General features: G+C 34.5%; 2 protein-coding genes across 11 annotated transcripts in view; one reads left to right on the top strand and one right to left on the bottom strand.

The window, feature by feature from the left end:
* The window catches only part of LOC128244938 (piezo-type mechanosensitive ion channel component 1-like), a 99,215-nt gene that overhangs the window by 35,663 nt on the left and 36,004 nt on the right, over positions 1 to 27,548 (bottom strand). The window contains exons 13-24 of one of the 3 annotated variants that reach the window (XM_052963095.1): positions 17,364 to 17,423; positions 14,548 to 14,687; positions 13,307 to 13,455; positions 13,007 to 13,153; positions 11,036 to 11,133; positions 7,989 to 8,140; positions 5,855 to 6,028; positions 4,139 to 4,246; positions 2,904 to 3,104; positions 1,993 to 2,194; positions 1,354 to 1,633; positions 406 to 429 (exon numbers count right to left, since the gene is read on the bottom strand). In XM_052963095.1, coding sequence (XP_052819055.1) covers positions 406 to 429; positions 1,354 to 1,633; positions 1,993 to 2,194; positions 2,904 to 3,104; positions 4,139 to 4,246; positions 5,855 to 6,028; positions 7,989 to 8,140; positions 11,036 to 11,133; positions 13,007 to 13,153; positions 13,307 to 13,455; positions 14,548 to 14,687; positions 17,364 to 17,423 — 1,735 coding nt within the window. The remainder of the gene's footprint in view (positions 1 to 405; positions 430 to 1,353; positions 1,634 to 1,992; positions 2,195 to 2,903; positions 3,105 to 4,138; positions 4,247 to 5,854; positions 6,029 to 7,988; positions 8,141 to 11,035; positions 11,134 to 13,006; positions 13,154 to 13,306; positions 13,456 to 14,547; positions 14,688 to 17,363; positions 17,424 to 27,548) is intronic. The other 2 variants (XM_052963096.1, XM_052963097.1) reach the window with 2 other exon arrangements.
* On the top strand, positions 18,456 to 26,176 carry LOC128244939 (uncharacterized). Of its 8 annotated transcripts, none has more exons than XM_052963098.1 (5): positions 18,456 to 18,660; positions 18,973 to 19,059; positions 21,757 to 21,785; positions 23,724 to 23,805; positions 24,304 to 26,176. In XM_052963098.1, the coding sequence occupies exon 5, from the start codon at positions 24,381 to 24,383 to the stop codon at positions 25,821 to 25,823; it is 1,443 nt and encodes a 480-aa protein (XP_052819058.1). In that variant the 5' UTR covers positions 18,456 to 18,660; positions 18,973 to 19,059; positions 21,757 to 21,785; positions 23,724 to 23,805; positions 24,304 to 24,380; the 3' UTR covers positions 25,824 to 26,176. The 8 variants fall into 8 exon arrangements, with proteins under 8 accessions (XP_052819058.1, XP_052819059.1, XP_052819061.1 ...); XM_052963099.1 differs by having other exon boundaries at positions 23,724 to 24,048; XM_052963101.1 differs by lacking the exons at positions 18,973 to 19,059; positions 21,757 to 21,785.

The following is a 27,548-nucleotide window of genomic DNA, read 5'->3' as shown; positions in this document are numbered from 1 at the left end:
TCTTTCACAAAGTTTCATTTTTCTTAAAGCGTTAGTAACATTTAACCATTAAACATCAATCTTTGATTTTAAATATGAATACTGCAATCTGATCTTTTGTCACCAGTTTTATATCACTGGTTTCCAGACATTTATGGAACAATTAACTCATTCAAAGACAAAAAATAAAAATAGTTGTCAAAACAATCAATCTGCGAGAGTGCGGCTTTAAGAAAAACATCCTTAGTTATCACAATCAGTGAATCTAAAGACACAACTATGATCACATAGTATTTGATCACAATTCTGAAAAGTATTATTATAGAAGATCTGTGGCTACCATCAAAGGAAAATGTAGTAATGGAAGGATGCAAGCTGAGACTGACTAGCAAGTATCGGTTATGAGAAAATTGGAAGATACAGTACCTTGGTACAACCTTGCCTTTTTTACTTGAAACACAGAGGCATTATATATTAATTAATAAAGGATAGGGGAATCACACACAGGCATAATGTGATGAATTCATTACAACTAACTCATTCAGAGCAAAAAGGCAGCAGTTTATAGACACAACACTGCATAGTAAAACATGTAATAGAGATACTTCAAATAGGAGTTTCAATGTTTTTATTTAAAGCAGAGATTGTTAAAGTCAATAAGAGAACATTGGGCAGATTGTTCAGAAAAAACATTAAGATAACAATGTGATTAACGCCATCATTGTTTATTTTTAAGGGTGAAATATTTACTGATGTGCTGACGCATTAATAAATATACATGAACAGCTGAAGCAATGGTCTCAGTCAGGTTAACAACTCAGCATATCACAAGTGTTCCCAAAAAAATTTCAGAGCAGTAACAATTTGAAAGAAAACAATTATGATGTTACCAACTTTAACACAGCTCTGAACAATCTGCCCAACATTTGATGCAAAACAAAGGCAGCTTTTACATGGAGAAAAACATATTGCATATAAGAAGACTAATTTTTGTTGTGAGGTTACCATACTTCAACTTAATGATAAGAATCAAATATTGCTTTTAAAAGCGGAAATAGTAGCCAAAGGTAATGAAGTCTTATTGGTCATTAAAGTCTGCAAAAAAGCCAGTCTATCAAGCAAGACCAAAAAGTAGATTTCTATCATATCAATTCACTTTCTATAAAAATATAATTAGCTTGATTAAAAGTTCAACATCTTGTTATACATGTAAGTTATAGTAAATATATACTTTAAATGTTATCTGTAACCAAGATTTTACACATTTGTCTCATTTTTTCTATTTGTTTCAATGTACAAGGCTTATACCACAATGCAAAAGGTTATGACTGAACAACCAAACAAGTCAATCATAAATAATCATACAATACTTACGTGACTTCAGTAGTGAAATCCTTCACTGGTATGGGAGTCTTGGCCTCGACTTCCGGGAGTATATCCTCGTTTGACCCCCCATCCTGCATCTCTCCACGCATCGCGAGCTCCTTCCGGAACACGCGCCACTGCAGACACACTAGCAACAGCTGGAAGAAGTCAGCCACAAGCTTATAAGCGTTTGGCGGGGCCTCATAGTCTGGAAGGAACAGCCACTGTTCGAGCTCTGTTACCTGGTTGTCCTCCTCTAACAGCCAATGTTTGTTGTCCCATGCGTATGCTGAAACAAGGAAATAAGTGGTTAGTTGGATTGGTAATTATCAACATATCATGCATGAATAGCACCACAACCATTTCCAAGCCAACACTTACAGATTTTATTTCATTCGGAGCACAATTTAACAAATAGCCAGTTATGGGACTGGCTTTACATGAGCATTTTGTCATAGTTCCATGTATTGTACCACATGTCTGGCTAATATCAAAAGCATTCACAAAACAACACTAACCCCAAGCCTATGCACTACCTCTTACCTCTTTAAAAAAGAGTTGAGTTAGTAAGCAAATATGTTTCTGAAATACATATTGAGTTTGGACTGTATACTGAAATACAACAAGACTGTACAATCATATTCTTACTATAGCAAAGCCCAAGTGGTACACCAAGTGCCAGAAGGAATTGGACCGGTAATAGTATGACCAGTATCACCGTGTACACCGGCCACACCCTTGCATTATTACGGCGATTGAGGAGCAGGAGAATGCCCAGGAATATGGCATACAGCATGGAGTAGGCATCAACACGCACGCAGATTGTGATGGCCGTCACGATGTAACACAACTGGAAAGTAGTGATGCATGATTACATGTTTAAAGTATGTATGCATAGATCAATGCATTGACAGGATGTTTGTAGAAATTGAGTGTCATGTTATTAAACAATACACCTTTATCATGTAACACAGAAACCAACTTCTACCCCATTCTTGTTTCATTCATTGTAAAAAGAGTGCTTCAAATTGAATGACAACACTTATCTGTTAGTTTTAATGATGTTTTAAAGTAAAAAGGGGCATCACTCAACATTTTTTAGAGCCAGAGTTATGGGCCATGCTATACATGTATGTATTGTCTCTGAAAATATGTGTACCATGTTTCATTAGAATACCTTTCATGGTATTTGACTTATGGCCAAAGTTAAAGATTTTGCACCACAAAGATGCCAGCGCCAACAGCACCAAGGTTTTGACAAGATCTGAACTTTTTTTCCTTGTAAACTTGCTCGACATGCTTATAATCATCGGTTGTCCAGTTAGCCCACTCCGTTTTTCATATAGGCAACGAGGGTTCGTTTTCCGGCATGGGCCCATGTGAGTTTGGTTTGTGGTCGCCAATCCTGACAAGTGGGTTTCCTACAGGTACTCCAGTTTCCCCCACAACAAAAGGTGCCAACGAGAGTGATTAATATAATGTTGTAATAATTTGTTTAACCTTGTAAAATATTAAAGTTTAAACTAAACTAATAGTAATGAACAACATATATAACTAACCTCAAGTCCAAACTTGTAGAAGAAATAGTTGAGGAAATATTTCAAGCAAGAATTGGTCCCCTCATCTGCTTGGGCTCGCTTGATTGTGCTGAAGATGATGCCAGTTTTGGGCTTGGGTACGCCTGGTTTGTTGTACAGCTGTGTTTGATGGTACACAATAACACGCTCAAATATGATGATCAGTAGAATGCCAAGGTAGTTCTGAAAAATATGCGTAGCTATAGTAAGTGCGTACTGGTTGCTATGCATTTCATGAATTGTTTGTTTAGTTCATTTTAATACTAAACAAGAAAATTTGACAACTGAGCTGCATTGCCAAAGAACCAAGTAAAATGTAAATAGCGAAATTAATGACAATCAAAGACATAAACATGTTAAGAGGGCAAGTGGTGATAACTCTTTGAACTGATGTTTTATTTTTATTATAATATTCTTTATAAAAGTAATTTAATTATATTGCTAAGGTACACAGAAATGTCATTGTGTGTATTAACTAGTGTGATGGTGCATTTGCAAGATTGGTCTTGATTGGGTCAGTAATACAAGAGTTATTGCCATTTAATTTGTTAAATAAATAGTTCCTGGTTTGACCCGGGATGTAATTAATAATTGGTTTACACCTTCCATGCCTTCCTTAATATATACATAAAAATAAATTCCCTTTGAATGTATACTTTTGCGCATTGAAATGGCTCTAAACAGACAAATTATAGCTTTTTTCCTTAGTTTATGGGCAATAACTGCTGTATTACTTTGGCATGCACCAGCGCACTATGGTTATACACACTGGACATAAGTTTCTTGCATTTCTGTGCAAAAGTTACATAGTGACAAATTGTAGCTATCATCATTAATTTAAGGGCAATAATCAATAAGGTTGACTACGGACCCTTTCTATAGCTCATACAAAATATGTAATGATTTAACTTATATACAGAGCCTTGAATAATGTTGTAGAGGATAATTGTTTCAGTGTAAGATAGCAATATCTTCCACCGCGGGAGCACCAAAAGCTATATTTCATGAGTAACTTTGTTGCCCAAAAAATAATTCATTTTATCAGCAGAAAGTTTTATTCTAATTAAGTAGGGTGAAATAACGTAATTGTCATGTTATATCACAGTAGAATACTAATTATACGAATAATGTTGATAATGGTAAAACACTCAAAACAACCAATGCCATCGTTACAATTATAAAGCACTATACTAGACATTGAGCACGTATTGACTAACCTTTATGTATGCACCAAAGTTTAGTCCAAGAGAGTCCATTCTCTTCATGCCAACCCACTCCGCATTGTTTATGGTTGTGTTGAACGGGGCCTCCTGAGATATGTTACCCTGGAAAAATCAGCATTTATGCCATAAAATTTGCATAAAATCATACTTAACTTCAAAAATGAAATACATATGTAAAGCATACTTATTTTGCAGACAGAAGCTGTTTTTATTGGCACAAGGCAGCCCAAGCTTTTTGAGTGGTCAAAGCCAATGTCAAACTTCGACTTTTAAAATACTGACCACCTATACCACAGGACAATTTCACCATCAACTTTTTTCTTTATTATAACAATACCAATATTTCAGCAAAAGTTGAGAGCCTTTAAGTCCATTAATACTGTATAAGTCATAGGCAACAGTTGTACCAAGTTTCATGACAATAAAATAATAAAAAATTCTTATGCTATTAAAGCTGCACTCTCACTCATTTACCAGCAGTCTTCTGGTGGCTATGCATTTTCGCAAAAATTGGCTCGTTCCAAGACAAAAAATAAGTTGTTTTACCGTTCAATCTGTTAGAGTGCAGCTTTAAGAACTCTTATGCTATACCAACATGTGAACATTTTTCCATGCTACTGCCAGTACATTAGGGAAACACAGTTACCCATGAAAACACCCCAACTATTTTCCTTTGAAAAACAACGACAAAAACAACAAAGAATGAACAAGACTGCTGTAAAGCTAACACCAAGATGAGTCAGTATTTTTAGTCATAACTCAACAATTATCAAAGCAAAGCTATACATATGTTTTGTCTCTGGCAGCATGTGTACACTGTGCAGTTTCATTTGAGTACCTTCATTGGTTTTTGGGTTGTCAGGTATGTGATTGACCTGGCAGTTGAAGGGCTGAAACCGAATTGGCAATGAGTTTGGGGAGCACTTTAAGCCTCCACTGGGAGTCAAAACAGGTAAAGTGGGGGTAAAGCCTAGTTTGGGGAGCACTTTAAGCCTCCACTGGGAGTCAAAACAGGTAAAGTGGGGGTAAAGCCTAGTTTGGGGAGCACTTTAAGCCTCCACTGGGAGTCAAAACAGGTAAAGTGGGGGTAAAGCCTAGTTTGGGGAGCACTTTAAGCCTCCACTGGGAGTCAAAACAGGTAAAGTGGGGGTAAAGCCTAGTTTGGGGAGCACTTTAAGCCTCCACTGGGAGTCAAAACAGGTAAAGTGGGGGTAAAGCCTAGTTTGGGGAGCACTTTAAGCCTCCACTGGGAGTCAAAACAGGTAAAGTGGGGGTAAAGCCTAGTTTGGGGAGCACTTTAAGCCTCCACTGGGAGTCAAAACAGGTAAAGTGGGGGTAAAGCCTAGTTTGGGGAGCACTTTAAGCCTCCACTGGGAGTCAAAACAGGTAAAGTGGGGGTAAAGCCTACTGCCAAGGCTACACTGGCTTTACAGAAGCTCCTTTTCATGCAAACTGTAGAGTCAATACTAACAACAATCTAAGTAACAACCACAAGCAACCATTTCACTTTTTATAATCAGTTAAAAAACAAATCTAAGTATTCCTTCATATTTTTACTATTATTTTCTTGTCCCTTGAGCTGCAAAATCCACAAATCTGTGAACAAACCACATCCCTGTTTGCCAGAGTAAAAGTTTTTTTAAAAACCTACAAAGACGACATCAAGATGACAATGTCTGGACTAAAAAGCTTAAAACTCAATATACTTACAGTGCAGTTTGTAAGCCAGGGTGTGTTATCCACAAGGTTAAGCTGGTATATCATCTTGGAGAGAATAACTAGGGCAGTCCACAGCAAAGAGATGTGTGAAAACAGGAACCAGCAGCCCGTCATCGGCAGGAACACGGCCAGTAGGATCACGTATACTGCACTCACTGCTGACACCTGGGTAGAGAGAGTAATACTGAATAATAAGAGAGGTTCAGAACAGGCAGATGTGTGGAAATAGAAACCAAAAGCCTCTAATGGGCTAAGGCTAATATGTTCAACAGGAGAATGATACTCCCATTCTCAATCACTGAGATTATGCTGCCATTCTCAAAGGTTGAGATGATACTCACATTCTCAACGGTTGAGATTATACTCACATTCCCAACGGTTGAGATTATACTGCCATACTCAAAGGTTGAAATTATACCCCCATAGTTTAAAGTTGAGATAATACTCCCATATTCAAAGGTTAAGATTATACTCCAAATCTCAATGGTAGAAATTATACTCCAATACTCAAAAGTTAAGATTACTGTTACTCCCATTCTCAAAGGTCGAGATTACACTCCCATACTCCAGGTTGAGATTAAACTCCCATACTCAAAAGTTGAGATTAATGTAACTCCCATTCTCAAAGGTTGAGATTATACTCCCATACTCAATAACTCAGATAATACTCCCATATTCAAAGGTTGAGATTATACTCCAATTCTCAAAGGTTGAAATTATTCTACCATACTCAATAACTCAGATAATACTCCCATATTCAAAGGTTGAGATTATACTCCAATTCTCAAAGGTTGAAATCATACTCCCATACTCGAAAGTTGAAATAATACTCCCATACTCGAAAGTTGAGATTTTACTCCAATGCTCAATAACTCAGATAATACTCCCATACTCAAAGGTTGAGATTATACTCCCATACTCAAAAATTGAAATTATACTCCCAGACACGAAAGTTGAAATTATACTCCCATACATGAAAGTTGAAATTATACTCCCATACTCGAAAGCTGAAATTATACTTCATACTCGAAAGTTGAAATTTTACTCCCATACACGAAAGTTGAAATTATACTCCCATACTCAAGGTTGTGAATATACTCCCATACTCGAAGGTAGTGATTATACTCCCATACTTAAAAGTTGAAATTATACTCCCATACACGAAAGTTGAAATTATACTCCCATACTCGAAAGTTGAAATTATACTCCCATACTCAAGGTTGTGAATATACTCCCATACGTGAAGGTAGTGATTATACTCCCATACTCAAAAGTTGAGATTATACTCCCATAATCAAAGGTAATACTAATACTCCCATTCTCAATTGTTGTGATGATACTCCCACTTTTAAAGGTTTAGATTATAGACCCATTTTTAAAGGTTGAGATTATACTCCATTTTTAAAGGTTGAGATTATAGACCCATTTTTAAAGGTTGAGATTATACTCCATTTTTAAAGGTTGAGATTATACTCCATTTTTAAAGGTTGAGATTATACTCCATTTTTAAAGGTTGAGATTATACTCCATTTTTAAAGGTTGAGATTATACTCCATTTTTAAAGGTTGAGATTATACTCCATTTTTAAAGATTGAGATTATACTCCATTTTTAAAGGTTGAGATTATACTCCATTTTTAAGGTTGTGATTATACTCAATGTTTAAAGATTGTGTTTATACTCCCACACACAAAGATTGAGATGATACAGTGAGGCAACCTACATTAAGTTTTCGATTTATTTCCATTCTGAATAAAGTATTTTCATCAGACAAGACCTAGTTTAGGTAATTTCTATAATTAAAAGGTGATAACTTTTGAGTGACTGGAGCTAACATGTCAAAGATAAAGAGACCAAATATGGCTATGATTGGACAAAAGCTTCTAAAGTTATTGACCAAACAACAAACTGGATGCTGCCTGCCCATCGGTAGGCGGCATGTGAAATTATACTACATTCCTTTCTAGAAACAGGTGTATAAAAGATGTCAAGATGTAAACACTGTTCTAACAAAAGCATTATTCATTATTTTCATAATGAAACAAATCAGACTATGAAGAAAATCAGATTGATTTAATAAACAGCTTAGCCTTAAAGAACCTATATTTCACATTCCTATTCCCTACCTCATGTGTGCAGACCATGATGACCACAAAGGCAACAATTTTGAACACGTGTATCTCTGCCAGTCGCCATAGAAACCAGGTGATGACCTCCCATACATCGCCCACCTTCACCCAAGCTTTCTTCAGAGCTCGGGCAAAACGCTTACCAAATGCTGGAAAAGAAAAAGACAACTATACATGTACAGTCGAAAATCAAATTTGAGCCAATCGGGAAATCGAGCCAAGCAATATCAACTTTATAATAAATGCTGCAAGTGAAGAACAAGGGATTGATTCATTATTGTGTGCAAACTAATTTCTTGTAATGACCTTTTGGTTAATATTGCATGTAGCTAGTCTTACATGAGAAACATATATATTCATTGAATCACTCTTGTATAGACAAAAGCTGCATTATAAATATTTTCAGTCATATTCTTTATTATTTAATCTTTTTTTTTCTATCTTATCGTTTACTTTACAAAAAAAGGACTTTGTTCAAAATATAACTATTTGCTTTGAATATCAATCAGTAAACAATGTAAAATACACAATTCTAAAAAAACATTGTCAGCTTCAGGTTGATTAAATAAGTACTGACATAAAGATTGATTAAGAACTAAAATAACATTTTAATTTATCTTTAGAGCGTTAAAGCTGCACTCTCACAGATATACCATTCTTACAATTTTTTTAATTTTTTGTCTTGGAAAAAGCAAATTTTTGTGTAAATATCTGCAAACCAATGATATATGATAGCTAACAAATAATCAGATCTTAGATTTTCATATTTACGTACAAAAATTAATGTTTTATGGCTAAAAGCGTTACTAACGGTTTGATAAAAATGCATAAAACATCAATTTTTGAACTTATATATATAAATCTGCAATCTAATTTTTTGTCAGCAGTCTTATATAACTGGTTTCCATGGATTTTTCGCTAAAATTGGCTCGTTCCAAGACAAGAAATAAAAAAGTTGTCAAGACGTTCCATCTGTCAAAACGTTCAATATGTGAGAGTGCAGCTTTAACGCTGCTTCATAACTTAAACTAGAAATTAGTTCAACTCCAACATTATAAAACCAAACTGTTTTCAACAAAAACTGTCTTTTGACTTACCAATGAGATAGAATGTCATCACTCTGTATATTTTGTTATGGGCTGTTTCAGTAGAAAATATAAGAAAAGCTACATTTCCCCTCAGGTTCATGTTTTTATACCAAAAAAATGCATACAGGTATTTATAATGGCCAAAAGCCAGAAATATCTCTTCAGCACCATGTTAGGATTTAAACTTAATACTGCTTGTCTAGAAGGTTTCATTTTTTATACTGCAAGTTCAAAACTCTTAACTTATTTCAAATTATGACTGCCCTTGATATTTGCCTACTTTGTTTAACCAAACTAGAGCTGTCACAGGAGTGACGAATACCCCCAAATGCCGCCTGGACAAAGGAATGGCAAACCATTCCTTTGAAAAGAGGCCATAACTCCAAGGTTACTGCACACTGCATCTTCTTTTATCATGCATGTATTGTTTTATTTAAATCTGTTGAGTAATTTAGAAGTTTCACTGCTGACAAGAAAAACTAGCCTTTCATAAGTTATCGTCCGGAAACCGTTTTTTCTATTTTAAGTAACAATGACCTTGACCTTGGCCCCACCAGCCCCAATATCAAACTTGACCTGTATCTTCTGATGTTACACCTGTGTACCAAAAATTATTCAAATCTGTCTAGCCTTTCATGAGTTATCGCCCGGAAACCATTTTTCTATTTTTAGTAACAGTGACCTTGACCTTGGCCTTACAAGCCCCAATATCGAACTTGACCTGTATCTTCTGATGTTACACCTGTGTACCAAAAATTGTTCAAATCTGTCAAGCCTTTCATGAGTTATCGTCCGGAAACCGTTTTTCTATTTTTAGTAACAATGACCTTGACCTTGGCCCCACCAGCCCCAATATCGAACTTGACCTGTATCTTCTGATGTTACACCTGTGTACCAAAAATTGTTCAAATCTGTCAAGCCTTTCATGAGTTATCGTCCGGAAACCGTTTTACTATTTTTAGTAACACTGACCTTGTCCTTGGCCCCACCAGCCCCAATATCGAACTTGACCTGTATCTTCTGATGTTACACCTGTGTACCAAAAAGTTTTTAAATCTGTCTAGCCTTTCATGAGTTATCATCCGGAAACCATGAAAACCGACAGACCGACCGACCGACCGACAGACCGAACGACAGACAGACCGACCAACCGACCGACAAGCTCACTCCTATATACCCCCCCAAACTTCGTTTGTGGGGGTATAAAAATGTAGTTTATCCACGTTCATCTGCAGTGGTATCATGTGAACTAAGTCTCCTTTGGTTGATCAGCTAAAAATTTGAATATCAGGGTGGTTTGGCATCATGTCAATTGTGAAGTCTCCAAGTCTATAGTATGATTGTGCTTCAAGCATCATTTTTATGAAGGTAAATCTAAGTTTCATTTCATTTCCATGCATGTACAATCTGTGCAAGGTATAACAAGCTGAGACCCTTTATGGCCCTAAGCCAGATATATCCCTTCCAGTGTATAGGTCTAATGGGATACTTATTTGGTAATGTACACTTTAAAACTTTTTGGGCCCTCAAATTTCCTTTTGGCGTAAATTAAGGCCCAAAGTTAATCATTATATGTGTACCACTGCCAAAATGTACTGTGTATTTATCATATTAAGATTGATTACTGTCATACAAAACCATAATGATCATTATGATAAAATAATAGACATTGCAACAGCTTGTCTTGTTTTGTAAAGCATGAACAACCGTTTAAAACGTAAGGTCCCCGAGCCCAATGATCATGATAAGAATAAGCCAAAGGACCATGCAATTTTATAATTCTGTCAACCGTGTTCAAAATTTGAATTATACATAGCTGGCCTTGTTGGAACAATTTCTTTAACTAACCGGTAGTATACGAACTCTGACAGTTGATCCAAATGTCTAAATTTAAAGATGGTTTCCTATTTTTTTAACAAAGTAAAAAACCTCCAAAAAGCTTAACATGTTTCGTACATTTCTTCTCCTTAATATCAAGTGATCCCTCGTCGATTGTTGTTTGGGTGTCGGATGTCGGCACAGTTGGTGTGGTTGGTCCCTCCACAGGCATCCCCCTGAAATATCAACACACTGGCTTAACACTTGGATATGTGTATTAACTGCCAATATAAAATATTAAACACAGCTATCTGACTCCTAAGTTTGACCCTGACATTAGAGTAACAGCCATAAAATATAAATACTGATTGGCTTAAACCTGGCTCTAGTTTTGGTTGACTAGTACGCTTATTTCTTTTAGCATAATTGTGACAAAACCTGATAGCCTTTCCAATCTTGATTGCGTCCATTTTCTAGGTAGAGGCCAGCACTGAGCCTTGAGAAAGTTTTTACTGGTGGGAAGTGAACAACAACCTCTTGGGTGAGAGGCAGACTCAACCTTTTTGTTTTTTAAATATATATTCCATGTACATTTTTCACCATTTCAATAGTAAGCCTTGGAAATTCATTACATATCACAGATACATTTAGTACATACATGACATATTCTCTAGTGCGTGATTTAAAAATATTTTTTTTATCTATCTCCCCGATCTCCCAGAATGGGATGAATACCGTATTATATCATGCATAGGACGCACTTTTTTTACCCCCAATTCTCGTCTTAAAAATTGCCTGCGTCCTTTCTATGCTATTAGAATTTCATCTGGGTTTTTTTCCCCCCAAGTCCATTTCAGGTCGAAAATATCGGACCGGGCAAGAACGCGGTAATAGTAAGTATCTGTACTGCGTCACCGAAGAGAACAACTGACATAGGTAAAATCACGCAAGTTAACACACGCAGAAATATATTGAATGTTTACTTGAAATATATGATTTATTGAGCAATAAATTGAAAACAAACATGAGTGTTTACTTTTTTACAAAAGGGACGCTACCCACAAAAACTCGTGTGAGTCAGCACTTTAACTGGATTGAGTTATAACGGCAACGGAAAATTGGGAAAGGAGGTAAATATCAATTACCCGGTAATCGTTGTTCATGATTTTAATGTTTCAATATTTTACAAAACATTTTGTTGTATGTTACTGTTTTAAAAAATTAATAAAGGAATGTGCATAACGCAAAGTAGCATTATTGTCACTATCAAATCTTTTCAAATGTGCGAAGGTGTGAAAAATACCCGCTGTCTGTCATTAGAAAAACATCAATAAAACAAACTACTGTGATGGTAATACCGTATGGTTGTTTGTTTGCACTTGACCCGACATGCCTTCCGCTGGCAAGGCTATTTTTATTACCGACACGCATTAATTAGGCTGACATGCTTTAATCCGCCTTCAAGCCTTATCAAAACAATCATCAGTTTTGCTGCGATTGCAACGGTTGCAACATTTGACTGTCAGTCAGAAGGCGTGTCGGGACTATTATGGCATTTGTATAAGTCTTATAATATGCGTGAATGTTCTCAAAATGTCAAGACTTATATCATTGTTGTGTATGCTAAATTACCGAAATACGACGATAATTATCGAAATACACAAGACAGTTATCGAAATATGCCTTATATACAATTTTTTGTTTGTTTTTTACTTCAATATATGTTATAATTACTTTACCAATCTCAATTTTTCGGCTCCTATTTTGACATTTTTCCGCTGCGTCCTATCTAATATATTTAAGGTTTTTACCCGTTTTTTCAACTATTTTTTTGCCTGCGTCCTATCTATGCTAGCGTCCTATACATGATATAATACGGTATCTCCCAGAATAAAAAAAAAACATAATTTGTTCATTTTAATTTTATCAAATGGTTGGTATTTTAATCTGATATCTGCAGATTCAACCCACCCCCTTAACCCCCTAATCAAAACACTGGATAACAATGATCTGAAAATCGACCTCTGAGGCTCTGAATTCAGAATTTTGTATGAATCCAGAATTTTGACACTCCTGAGTCATTACTATAACAAGTTAAGTGTCACCTACTTATATCTGTCAAGGTCGCTGATGGCAAGGAAGGGCACATGGAAGTAGTGGACTTGTATAATGAGCAGGATGAGGAAAGTGGTCGGCGTAAGCAGACGAACAAACAAGCCTACAGTGTTGAATTGCTCCAGCCCTATGTCTGCCAACCTGCAAGTATTACACAAATATACAGTGTTAGAAGTGCTTAAGCCCTTTGTAGAGTTATATTTCTTTACAATGGTTGAACATTATTTAAGTACAATTTTTTTGCTTAGCATTTATTATAAAAATGACAGCATTTCAATCCCAATACTTGCTTACGTTTCATTAGGCAGTTTTGTGACGTCCCTCCAGGCCTTGGCGATGTTCTCAAACTGGTAGGTATACAGTATGATAAGCACAACCATACTGTACAGGATCACTACCCACCAGAATAGCTTCATTGTCAACCGCCAAAACCTGTACGCATACTGTGGAGACAAAACAAATACATGGTGTCATTAACCTGTGTCAAATGCATGTATTTCAATAGTATATCTGAAAGCCAAAAGATTCTTTGTGAATCAAAGAAGGTACTCAACCCTTCAACACTTAAACGTCCAATCAATGATGGAAAATGGGTATAATTCCTTCATGAAACAATTTTACTTGCATTTAAGTTATTCATATGTACAATTATGAGAATTTTGGTTGCCTGGTGACGCCATATTATTTTGGTATCAATTTAAAGGTTTTGATGGGTAAAGAAATATGCGTAAAGAAAAAATAATATAAAAATTATACAGACAAAAAGGTAACAAGGAGTTATTTTGGACCTTAAAAATTGCAAATGTTGATATTTGTTATGAAAACTTTACACATGGTCCAAATTAAATTGCTCTAGCTTCAAAATAAAGTAACTAGGCCAAAAAGGTGAGGCCTGCTTTTACCTAAGGGGCATAATTTAGACAAACTTGGTAGAGGACCATCATATCAAGCTACATAAAAAATATCAAAGGTCTGGACCATATGGTTTGAGAAAAGAAGATTTTCAACATTTTCTTATATAAGTCTATAGAAAACTTGTGGCATCAAGAGCGGGGCAAGTTTTGACCCCAAGGGCATGATTTGAACAAAATTGATAGAGGACTACAATATGATGCTAAATATAAAAATAACAATGGTCTGGGACTAGGGGTTTCAGACATGAAGATTTTTAAAGATTTTTATACAAGCTTATAGGAAACTTGTAAACCCCAGGGTGGGGTCAGTTTTGACCCCAGGGGCATATTTTGAACAACCTTGGTATAAGATAACTGGACAATTGAACACACCAAATATCTTCCCTCTAGGCCTCATGATTTTTTGTCAAGAATTTTTTTAATAGGTTTTTCTCTAAGTTGCCATGGCAACCACAGTTCTGCACCGGACAGTGGGTCATGGGAAAAGCTCACCCTGAGCACTACATGCTTTGGTGAGCTAAAGACAAGCTTAACTGTGCACTGAATTTCTTAAGTTAGCATTTTCCTTAAGTTAGCATTTCCAATGAAACTGCATGTGTAGTATAAAAAGTTCAAACCTACCTGGAAGGTAATGACGAACATGAGGAAGAGAATCATGTAGATGATTCTGTAGACAACCACCTCCTGTAATGAGATGACCAGCAGCATGGTGGCACACAGGAAGATCCAGTACTTGCACAGCATGCACCACACATATTGACCTAAAAATACAATGCAAGGGTCAAGGACAAATTTAAGGTCAAGGTCAAAATCAGAAGTTAGTGAGTAAAGGCAAGGGAATAGTACATGTCAACAGATCATAATTAAGGTCAAGTTCAATTCGATAATTACTGTCAATAGGTCAAGGACTTATTAAATCATAAGTTAAAATTAATAGATCTTTGGTTTAATGATGATTTCAAGGTCATTAGTCAAAGTCATTATTTTAGTCAGTAGGTCAAGAACACACTGGATGTCAAAAAGGCCAAGGACATATTGAAGTTCAATGGGTTAAATGACATATTGAAGGTTATTATCATGGCAATTACTAATTACTCAAGGTCATGATAAAAAAATGGACATGTACTCATAACAATAAAATGTCAAATTCAATGAAACTGGGTCAAAGTTTATGACATAATTCATTTTAATTGCATGTTGCAGTGAAGGTCACTTTTGAAATATTTTGTTCAGATTATAAAATATAATGCAGTTCAATTTAAATAGGTCAAGTACAATATTAAATGTCAATAAAATGGGCCATCTGAATAAAACATATTGTAGGTCATGGTCAAAGAAAACAAGTCAATGGGTCAAGGATGTGATGAATGCCAACATCATAGGGTCAAGAACAAAATGGAGGTCATGGAGACAAGGTCAATACCTATTATTTCTTTCATACTTAAGCCAAGGCAAGGGAGGAGGCATTCAGGCAAGTTAGTCAAAGATTTGCTCATTGCCTCTACACAATCAAGAAGGCAGAAAAGCAGTTGTACAATGTCTTAGAATCAACAAGGGTCAACTTCATAGATGAAGTAAGCATCTTATCCAGGTCAAGGTCTTTACAATTTGAAAAAAATACATAATAAAATATAGAATTCTGTAGGGGTTTTTTTATATAAAAAAAATGCTTTCTCTAATAAATCAAAAGTCTAGGCAAAGCCATTCAATGTCATTACAATTAACATAAGCAAACTACATGTACTTAAAAAAAAAACAGGAATAAACAAGATGTTAGTAAATGTGTTATTGAAGTTAAAATACATGTTACAACAAGTGTATGTTATTGAAAAAGGACTTGATCGAAGATATCAATCGTAACTGAAGTATGTATGCCAGATTCCTCAACCACTAATAAATCTTACCTGAAAGGTACCATACAAAAATGTCATGTTTTTACAGTTACACCAGATGCATGTCATTACATGATAAATTGCATGTTAAGTCCCTTATGAAGTGGGCTTAATAAAGTTCCTTGTAAATAAATGGCAACTCGAATGTGACATTCCCAAAAAAATCTAATCGAAAATTTCGTCAAACTTTTATGACAGGCAACGTTTAGGTTGATGAATGATAAAAATACCCTTGATAATATCCCTGCTTTTGCATATTTTAGGGCATGTGTATCTATAAACTCATAACAGGGGCCAATTACTCATAAAACACTTAAGTTGAATTTTCAACTTGGTGAAAACAAATATGCGAAATTGCAGAGATTATGAATTCAATTGATAAAAAGAAGAGTTGATTACAAATAAATGTCCAAAATGAAGAAAGTTTCGCTAAGTTAAAAAAATACACTCAGATACTTTGTGAATATGGCCACTGAGGTACCTAAATGTATCTAGCTGTATGGAACCATGGTTGATACCAAAAACAACAACAAATATTGAAGAATATTTCCTTACCTTTAGTGTTACTTAGAACAAACTCCAACTGTCGTTGTATATCTTCGTGCTAGTATAGTTTTTCTGTTAGTTACTTAATTAACTTAGAAACATGCAAAACTCTTTATCATCATTTCGTATCTTTCTGGAGGCTAACAGTCACTTAGTATGACAAATGTCACAACTAAATATGTTTTCAGACAACATTCTGATTTTGTTCAACAATTCCCCAAGAAAATTGTGAAGCAGTAACCCTCACCAGTCACCAGCTAGCTCATGTTTTGTAAAATTAATAAATTTAAACAGCAGTTCTACAATTATTAACCCAACCTCAAGTTAAAATCGAAACCATACCTACTATTACTGTGTTGTCCATGTGACCTTGGCTACATACAATATACTCTACAACATTCTGATCGGCCCTCGTTTATATCAACAAGAATACCACCAATAAATAATCAACCCAACAGGCCTTAGATATTTTTTCAGTTATTTTATAAAAAAAATTACAATGTGGGCCAAATGTTTAGAACTTTGTTAAAACTTAACAACATAATATTGTTCTGTTATTGCTGTAAACTGCTCTGAAATTTTAATGGATACACTTGTGGTCTGCAGAATTTGTAACATTAGCTTTGAGACAACAGCTACTGTTCCAGCTGCTCTTGTTTCATTTAAATAAATGTGCGCATCATCAACTATTTCACATTTAAAAGTGAACATCGATAGGCCATAAATCACAGTGTCAACTTTTACAAAGTGCTGAACAAGCAGCTCTTTTATAGTGATTTATATAAATACAAAACTGGCTTCAAAAACAAGTATGACTACAGAGCACCATATCCATAAATTGTTGACATAACTTCATGAAATTTTTAAATATAGTTTTAATAAATTGATGTATTAAAAGATCAATTGAATGCTTATCTTTTTACAGGATCTCATACAGCAAATGAATAACTGAGTGGAAAACATGCTTGTTGATATGACACAGGCCCCGACATTTCATACCGATCCAGATCATCGTGCTGCTGTCATACCCGTCCACGGAGTCAAGGCCTTGAGGGAACTCTGTTAGAAAATAACATACACCAATGCAAGTTAGGGGTTAGTTGTATGCAAACAAGAAGAAGAAAAGCAGTGCTCTTTTAAGGCCATGTTTTAAATAAAAGTTTGTTTGCAGTGACATAAGCCACTCACAAAGCGACAGCACCAAATGTGAAGCTAGTATAATATTTATATAATGCATTTAAGCACAATTTTTTTGCTAATTTTCATGCTTCCTTAAGAAAACACCCACTCGGATAGTCTATAAGAAAGCAAAAAAATCACCACCTTAAATGGGGAAAAAAAATAAAAATTTGATGAATGATATCCCTGTATTTGCAGGCTTAGTGCAAGACAGTTTCAGTTCTGTATCAAATTGATGGAGTTTACATCAGTTCTGCACTTAGCCTCAATACTATTTAAAAAAAAGTGCATGCTACGGATTTTCTTTTTTTAGTGTTTTTTTTTTGTCTATTCTGAAGAAAAGTACCATTTTAAAATTTACTGGTTTTTCATTCGGCGCCATCTAAAGAATGCCCATTCTTAAATAGATTGTTAAAGCCCTGGACCCCCTCCCCCAAAAAAAACCCCAAGCTATCTTCACAATTTATATTCCCTTATTGACATACAGACAAAAAAGGTCAACCGACTGATTTATCCACAATGTCAATCCCATATTCCCCACAATATATTTGAAGTAGGAGATAAGAAAAAAAATAACTCATTACAAACTACCCCATTAAGTGGTTGGGCCACTGCAAAAACTTCTTTTTAACAATGGCCTTAATTACTAAGGGAGTAAGTAGATTACTATAAAATTATTCGTATATATAAAGAATAAGAACAAAAGGTTTTAGCTGAAACAAGTGCAACCAAAAAGCGAATGCATTCACACTAAACAATATCACAATTTCTGCAACCAAGCCAACTACTAGTGACTACCCTTTCATTTGATGTAATAAAAATGTAGAGCAAACCAGAAATGCAGTATGCATTGGTAATACGAGTCCAACTTAAACAGGAGTTTCTTATTTCAGATTTTGTTTACATTTATGCATGAGTGCTTGGAGAAATGCATTGCAAAAGCTATTATGCTTTCATTGAATTTGACATGAATTATGGCAAAACCCCTCAGTTAAAGACTGGTAATGTCCAAGCTAACATAAGGCAAAGATAATTGCAATCGAACTAGAAAAAAGCAGTTGCGAAATTAACTGAATCCTGACTTTTATTTAGGATTTAAGATAAAAATGAATTAAAGGTCAGTTATAATGAATTTCTCTGCTTGTTATGTTGCTGTATTTGGTTGGTTTGTTTTAAATGGTTTGCATAATTTTATTTCCGGTATCTGTTAATAATCAGTCTTGAAAAACTGATATTTTTTTCCCATTTGAACATCATGTATACTTTTTATGAAATGATGATGATATACATAAATTATGCCAATCTTGTTATTTAAGGAAAAGTAAGAACATCATTAGTCCTTAGATGTACTTTTATTTCTCCTTACCCCCTGGATAATACTTCATCATTTAAAAGTAATCAATATATAATTTTTACCATTTCAAAATAGAGGATTCGTCGTCTGCTCGAGATATTTTTCATTTGGCGTAGGAATATTTGCGAGAACACATTGGTTGTTCGTGCAGGGGAATTTAAGGTATATGTTAAATGAATCTTAGTATTGATATTAATTCATTGTTGTATTTCTCTCTTTGTTAATCAATATTTGCTGCCAATAACAAGCCATGCTCCTTATAGGTGTTTTTGTTATTGCAATGTGAAATACAAGGTAGCCTGTGATGTCGGATAAATTTGTTGAAATATAGAAATGCTAAGTCAGTTCTTTGGTGTCCAGTATATTTGTTGAAATTCATCATTGTGAAGAAGTCTAACTTATGTTGTTTGGGATATATTGACTATTTTGATTAGGAATAAATTGTTACGATACTAGTGAGTAATTACCGTTTTTAGTAATTACTGTATCTATGACCCAGCGCTAGAGAGTCGTAACTCCATATTTACAACTGTGCTGTGCTCAGGGCCCTTGATTTATGGACTCAATCAATATCTATTAATTACCTTACATAAAATACACCAGGGCTAATATACCTCAACTTCTAAGAATGTTACCATAAAATTGAGGCGTGCATCTTCCGGTACATTATACCAAGGGAGGTCATTTTGGTAGAATTGGAATAGTATCATGATTTTAAATGGCACTGTTCATCAATCATTCAACCTTTATCAATTTCTTTAAATATAATGGTGCTAAAACATTTGTTTTAATATCGTGAGCTCATCCTTGAGTGCGATTCGGGCAATAATTTCGTGCTGTGTTAGTTGACTCTGCTGTTTTCTTACATCAAAGAGAAGTTTACTTTGTGGACTTTTTTCATGTTTATTATTGTCACATGTTTGCTACTAAGATCCATAATCATTAAAGGATGTCATTGTTAATAAAGAATCCAAATTATTTAACCCAGTCATCTCCTAGTTATGAAGAGTGCAGGGTTGTCATTATGTTTTTCACAAACCGATTTTTTTATAAATCTAACAGATCCGGCAAGGGGTCAAGGGGGCCGCCTAGGCCCCCTTGTTCGGTCCAGGTCGGGGGTTCAGGGGGGCGAATTTTAGACATTCCTGAGGGTCTAAAACCTGTTTTCCTGAAAGCAAAATTGACTGTTTGGAAAACATTTATTCAGACTATTCTACCAAACTTATATCTCTAAATATACCTCTAAAAGTCCCCATCATCTGACTCAGATCCGATCCGCTAGACTAGTTTTGTTCCGTAACAGAAAACAAACACATTTTATTCAACAAAATGGACATTTCAAGCAGGCGCCATGCATCGATCGTAACTTAAAAAGAACAACAAACAATGTGTTTCCAATTTGCATTTTCGTTCTCACCGGTGTTTGTTGGAACCCAAAATCAAATAGACTTTTAAACTTTTTTGATTTCGGCTGCGCCATTGTGCATGTGTTGTTTGTTTTTTGTATCGCGGCACATCATTGGTCGCTCAAAACTGGAATAATCAATCAAACGCTGTGTTATTTTTTTCAAGCGTTAGTACTACAAGGAACGGTGTCGCTATACAGTGTTCATCGGCAATTAGTATGGCGATTTTCTTCGACTTTTTCGGCCATTTTTTTTCGATCTCAATTTTAAAATTCCTGAAAAAGCAACCGATTTTTTCACGATTTTAAACGATGGATTCGATAGGCAATCGGTTCATAATGACAACCCTGAGAGTGACATGCTTGATTTTCTGCAGAGACTGAATCAATTATCATGCAGGTCTGTAAGCCCATTGATTAAGTCACTTTCAAGAAAACCAGATATAACCGAACTGGTAACTTTAGTCAAGCGTGACTGTAAATAGCAGTAACCACCTCTACATTTTGTTACAAACTAGTTTAATAGATTTAACCTTGGAATAACTTGCCTTTCATTTAATACAAAACTATTATTCATAGCATGGTTTAAAATGAAAAAGATGTAAAAAGGTTGTCCCTGACCTAAAATACCAGGAGTTTTACCATGTCAACATGCATATGGAGATGTTACTTGAGCTGTATGTTTAAATATGCCATTGAATTATTTTTATTAGTGATGAATTTTATCAATAAATAATAACACGGATCTAATAAAATTTTGAATATATTATGTTTCAATTTTATCAATAAATAATTTCAATTTTATCAATAAATAATTTCAATTTTATCAATAAATAATTTTAATTTCATCAATAAATAATAACACAAAAGTTATTTCAAAATCCTGTATTGAAGGCACTAAAGAAATTCAAATGTTAATATTCAATGATATGTGTATGTACCCACAGGCAGCAGTTTCGTTGACAGGACCCACCCTATGGCCACCCCCCTCTAGAAAAAAAAATAGTATAAAAATGATTGGAACATGATCATTTATCATAAAAACATAATTATATAGTATCATAGTAAATATTGGGAACAATTCTTTTAGTGGAATTTTTGGTTGATATTTATGTTTTTAAATATAGGGTGGGTCCTGTCAACGTAACTGCTGCCTGTGTATGTACCTTGCTTTTGTGAAGCTGCATTGAGGTAGCAATTTTTTGTATAAAATGATAGATGGATTATGTAATCTTCATTGGCTTTAAAATGCAATGTATAACATGCAATTTATGACCAAATTCCTACAAAGCTATGCTTTAAATACACCTAATAGCAACTTTTTATTTAAATAATCAAACAAGTATAAATATTTGTTTAACTGGGGATGTTTGTCAACACACACAGATCATCCAAATTATACACAAATTAAACTTGAAGTTTAAGGCCATCCTTAAAAACAATTTGATTTTCAGGGGACGAAACCAGATATTTACAGTGGGTTGTAAGTAGAAATTTACTTTTATGGACAGAGCAAAATTTTGACACCAAATTAAGGAACAGTGTACAATAAAACAAACAAGAGCCGTCGTAAGACAGCGCGCTCGACTACGCCGCTTTGACTTAGAATACAATTATGATGTAACAGGGATGTGATTGACCTGGCAGCTGGAGGGCTGAAACATTTTCGGCCTTGGGTTTATGGGGCGCTCTTGGGGTTGAAAGCGCACTGCTGTAGAAGAAAAAATGGCTTTTTAGAAGCCCTTTTGAGAGCACCCCTGACTTTAAATTTGAAGCAAACTTGAATATTAACTTAAACAACTAAAAGCAACAAAATAAAAAAAATTCAGGTAAAAAAAAATAAAATAATAAAAAATGTTTTGTTTTTTTTTTTTGGGGGGGGGGTCTCTAGGGCCATAAGATCCGCGGAATTTCACGAATCCGCGGACAAATCACATCCCTGCTGTAATAATATCAAATTTGGTCTCTTTATGTCAAACCTAACTAAAATTATTCGATACATAAGGTGACTTTGATGCTGCCCTCCCACCAGCCCGCCCAAACAATGACGCAAGTCATTCAAATAACTTGATTTCCCATTATGAAAATGTGGTTAAGAATAAACAAATATGCCTTTCAAAGGAAATTTAAAAAATCAAAAAAAAATCAAGGGCCATAATTTGTATTTAGGCTTAAAACAGAGTTATGTTTCTTGATGTAAGATGGTCGTAAATAATTTTGAATTTTATTAAGTGCATTAAATGAACGGTATAGAAGTTTTTTTTATTAAAATCCAAACTTGCCAATAACTTTTACTTGCCTAAAACTTTAACCTAAGTCAATCAGGGGCCATAACTTGTATTAAGGATATGAAGTTATGTAACCTCATTGGGTGATGGTCCTGAACAATTGGATGAAGTATTAAGTCAATTGAATGAAGGGTATAGAAGTTATTAAACAATATCCCAACCTGCCCTAAAACTTAACCTAAGTTTCATAGTCAATCAGGGGCCATAATTTGTATAAAAGACAATATGGAGTTGTCTTACCTCATTATGTGATGGCTCTGAACCTCTGTGTGAAGTATTAAGTCAATTGAATGAATGGTATTGGAAATTTAAGTGAAAATCCCAACTTGCCCTAAAACTTTAACCTGCCCTAAAACTTTAACCTAAGTCAATCAGGAGCCATAACTTGTATTTAGGATAATATGGAGTTATGTAACCTCATTGTGTGATGGTCCTGAACAACTGTGTGAAGTATTAAGTCAATTGAACAAAGGATATAGAAGTTATTGATAAATATTCCAACTTGCCCTAAAACTTTAACCTAAGTTCCATAGTCAATTAGGGGCCATAATCTGTGTAAAGAATAATATGGAGTTATCTAACCTCATCATGTGATGGCCCTGAACAACTGCCTGAAGTATTAAGTCAATTGAATGTAGGGTATTGGACTTATAAGTGAAAATCCCAACTTGTCCGGTGCATATCAGATAAGGCTTGAAACTATAAGTTCTTTATTTCGACAAACATATCTAAAAGAAAATTATATATTATAGGTAATTATGGAATATTGGCAATAAACAGTTCAAGGTCGGGCGGAAAAAAATGGGGTTGGTCAAGGATTAGTGTGAAAGAAATAAAATAAAAAATATGCCTAAGTGGGTCGGACAACAGCTGCAAACAAACTGTTTTTAAAGACTGGCCTTATATATTTACTTTTTGTGAGGATTCATGACCATCTATTTGAAGAGATTTGGATTATTATACAGACCATCTTATCAGTGTAAGATATTATATATCTAAACTTTAACTAGAATTCCACACATTTAATAATTCACCTACTGGGAGTTTGGAAAATAATTAGCAATTATGAAGTGAAATTGGTCAAATTTTGACAATTCATGGACATATCTCCTATAATTTCATGTGGCTGTTAGTGAGATGAACTTGCAATTGGTCGGGACATTACACCAAAAAGGAGATGAACTTGCAATTGGTCGGAACATTACACCAAAAAACGTTTGTACCAAGTTTGGTTACGATTGGATGATTAATGGTTAAAGTTAAAGTAAAAAATGATCAATGACTCAGATAATGTGAAACTCCGATATGATATCTGCAAATAACACGGTCTGTGTACCCACTTTGATAACAGAGCAAACATAAAAAATTTTTTTATTAAAAATCACATTTGAGTAAATTCTACATATTGGATCTATTTGGGATCTTCTATTCATTAGAAAATACTTTAGGATTTCCTAAGTAAAATCGTTATGTGATCCATTTATATCTTGATGACATGACTACACTGTACGAAATGGCTAAATGAATGTTGATGAAAAAAAATAGGACACTGATAATATTGATGGCTAATCAGAAATAATTTTTTATCCTCTAATAAAATGAAACGTGGATAGTATTACTGAGATTAATGTTTCATGTGTTAAATTTCTCTTTGGTAATGATTTTCTCAACTTCCTATATTATAATGTAGTGTTTTGTCTTTTATTATTTCAGAAACCAAGCTATAAAACTTGTCACATGAAAGAGAAACCAACAGGTTCCTGTCATTTGCTACTCTTTATAGAAGGAAAATGAAATATTTTAATAAAATTTCTTCAAGATTCATCTTACTACAGTGTGTGATTTTCATCTTATTTTGCTACTGGATTTTCATATCTGACGGTGGGATTATCTTTAAAAATTCATCATCACATGGAATTAAGGCAGAATATTTCGAAACAGTTGACAAAAAACACAGTGCCAATGGAAAAATTCTATTGTCAAGATTAAGTGAAAGTAATTTTCAAGCGGCAAAAAAACATTTTAGATATTTTACGGAGGATTTTAAAATTGAAAATGAACGTGTAAAAGGTTGGATGAAAGATGAAGTACAGTTATGTGGAGGACGGATTAAGATTTATGCTTCGGAGTATGGAATCGCAAGAGGTATCACAATGTTCCCGGGGAATCGTCCTAAAGTCAATCAACAGCCAAAAGGAGGGGAGGAGGTAAGAAAAGTTCTTGGGCAAGCAGAAGAATTGGAGACATATCAGTTTGGGTCAAACTTTTGGGTTTGCAACTTCAACAAAACTGAGAATTTCGGAAACACGGGAGATTTTTATTGGAACAATAAAATTACAATAAAAAGGCAACAAAATCCATTAAATGTTTCAAAAAAAACTGAAAAGAATTATGTTGTTGGTGTGAGAAGGCAGGATTATGCCAATCTGCATAACTGGGTACGGAACATTTACAATATATTTCTAATCATGGTTCATTTCAGGCTACAACCATCTGAAGTTTCAATCCTTTTTCTAGATGGGCATCCTTACACTCCACTTGACAATGCATGGGCAAAAATATTCAGTGAACCAGTCAGGGTAGGCCATCTTAGTGAACCAGTCTATTACGAAAACTTCATCTGGGGGTTCCAGGAGAATAAAGGTCTAATAACTGAGTTTGAGGCGGGAAATGTGCCATATTTGGAGGAATTCCGTTCATTTGTACTATCAAGATTTGATATTCCACAACAAGATCATTTAGATTGCTCAAACTTGCAATTAACTTTAATACTTCGAAGAAATGCGATCTACCATCCAAGAAACGCTGAAGGAAAAGTTACACGAAAGATTTTCAATGAGGCCGAAATCGTCGAAACACTCCAAAAGACATTTCCAACAGCTAATGTTCAGGTCGTATTAATGGAAGCACTCCCAATGAAATCGCAAATTGAAATAAGCAGCAAGACAGATATATGGATCGGTATGCATGGGGCTGGCATGAGTCATGTGACATTCTTACCAAAACATGCCGCAGTTTTAGAACTGTTTCAAAAAGATTTCAAGGTGGAAAGGCCATGGTTTATTTGCTTCCACTCTATAACAAAATGGCGGGACATGAAATATGATACATGGGAAAACATGGACACAGAATTTGAAATGCCGAGTGACTTCACAGTTGTGCCCCCTGATGTTATTGCAAATAAGACAACGAATCTAGCCAATCAAATTTGTGACAACAATCTGATGAATTAGATTACCCCAGTATTATTTTAGGTTGTTTAGGTATTTTATTGCCTTTTTTTTTTTTTAGTTTATATTATATCTTATGCACATTATATTTTCTTGAATTTTACCATTATTTTTATTATTTTGAAATGTTATGGTTTTCTTGCATTTTTCATTTCTTTAATTAAATTCAAATATTATCTCCAAGTGACTGTATTTCTTGATTGATACCATCAATTTAAGGTACATTTTGCAACAAATGTATAATGCAGAATATTTACTGACTGATACTATGTCAAGTTCTCAATTTGTATTCATGACTTCTCTTTTTGCATCTTTATATTATTTAAAAGTTTTATGATATATGTCAAATAAAATTAATGAAGGATAAAGGAGAATTTTATCCATAACAGAGCTTAACTGTTAACCTGATTTTAGCTGAAATATGTGGAAAAAAACAGAAGTGGACCCTGTATCCCTCACATTAGAAATGATCACAAACCTGTAAGCCATGGGTATTTTGGAATCAATTATTTTTAAAGCTGCATGGTTCAAATGCACTTGCTCATAGTCAACCCTTATAGTTATGAAAAGGTCGTATTGAGTACATTTACTAAATTTTGATGAATCGCTATTTTAACGATTTCGCAAGTAAAACTTTCAATATGATTTGTGACACTCAAAAATTATTTATCTAAAATTCTTTATCTAACAATATTTTGGTTGTACGCTTTTAGATAACCACATTAATATAGTTAACATAAAGTACCAACAACTTGGGCATTGAGTGAACACAAATGCACTGCAACAATTGCCATACCTCATCACTCAGGGTCATAACTCAACAAAATTTCAATATTAAAGCTAGAGTTATTGGCTTTCTACACTTATTTGTGTTGAATTGACTCTGGTCACAGTTATCAATTATGTTCTAAGTTTCATTAAAATATCTTGACCATCATGATTTTTCCGACAATGGCTGTACTACTTAATTTATGGCAAAACTCTACTAGTAAATTTTTTCGTAACCCTTTGCATGCTGGGTAAATTGTCGTCTGCTCTAAAATGTCGTCTGGTTTATTCTAAATTTCTTTCAATTTACTTAAAACTTTGGGGATATATTGACTGAGTGGCAAACAGCTTGGAACCTGACCAGGCGCCGAGTTTACTCGGCGTCTGGTCTGGTTCCAAGCTGTTTGCAAAGCCTTTAAAATCAGCAGCCTAAGGGTTAAAAGAGCAGAAGAACTAATATTTAAAAAAATAAATTAGAAATTAGCCAAGCTACTCACTGGTTAAGGAAAATCTACATAATTAATGTTTTACACAAATTAAAGATGTTAGCTGTGCAATATTAAATACAGTTTTTACAGTGTGATCGTTAGTTTTTAATAGGGCCAATTTTTCAAAACTTTGTTAAAGTTAACAACAGTGTAAAAGTCATCTTTGTTAACTATAAAATCTTTCCTGCTCTGAATGTTTACTGGATACAAATGTGATCTGCAGACTATCTATAACAAGATTTGAATCATTTTTTATTTAAATATATGAGTACATTATATGAGCCGCGTGGCGCGATTTTTGGGCCTTCAGACATATTTTTGCTATTACAATGTTTTAAGGTATTTGAATGCCATGTAATTTCAGAAAGATATTCTGAAATTTTCATGATGATATCTCTTAAATTGCGTAAGTACCGTGTTTACAAGTGAGATCATGTATTGCGCATTTTGAATACTAAATTTGACGTCATTC

This window comes from Mya arenaria, chromosome 8 (assembly GCF_026914265.1).
Source record: "Mya arenaria isolate MELC-2E11 chromosome 8, ASM2691426v1".
NCBI lineage: Eukaryota > Metazoa > Mollusca > Bivalvia > Myida > Myidae > Mya > Mya arenaria.
This window is presented reverse-complemented; position numbering and strand designations above follow the sequence as displayed.

Coding starts and splice junctions, on each gene's coding strand:
- LOC128244939 (XM_052963105.1), top strand. CDS start 24,381: ATGAAATATTTTAATAAAATTTCTTCAAGATTCATCTTACTACAGTGT.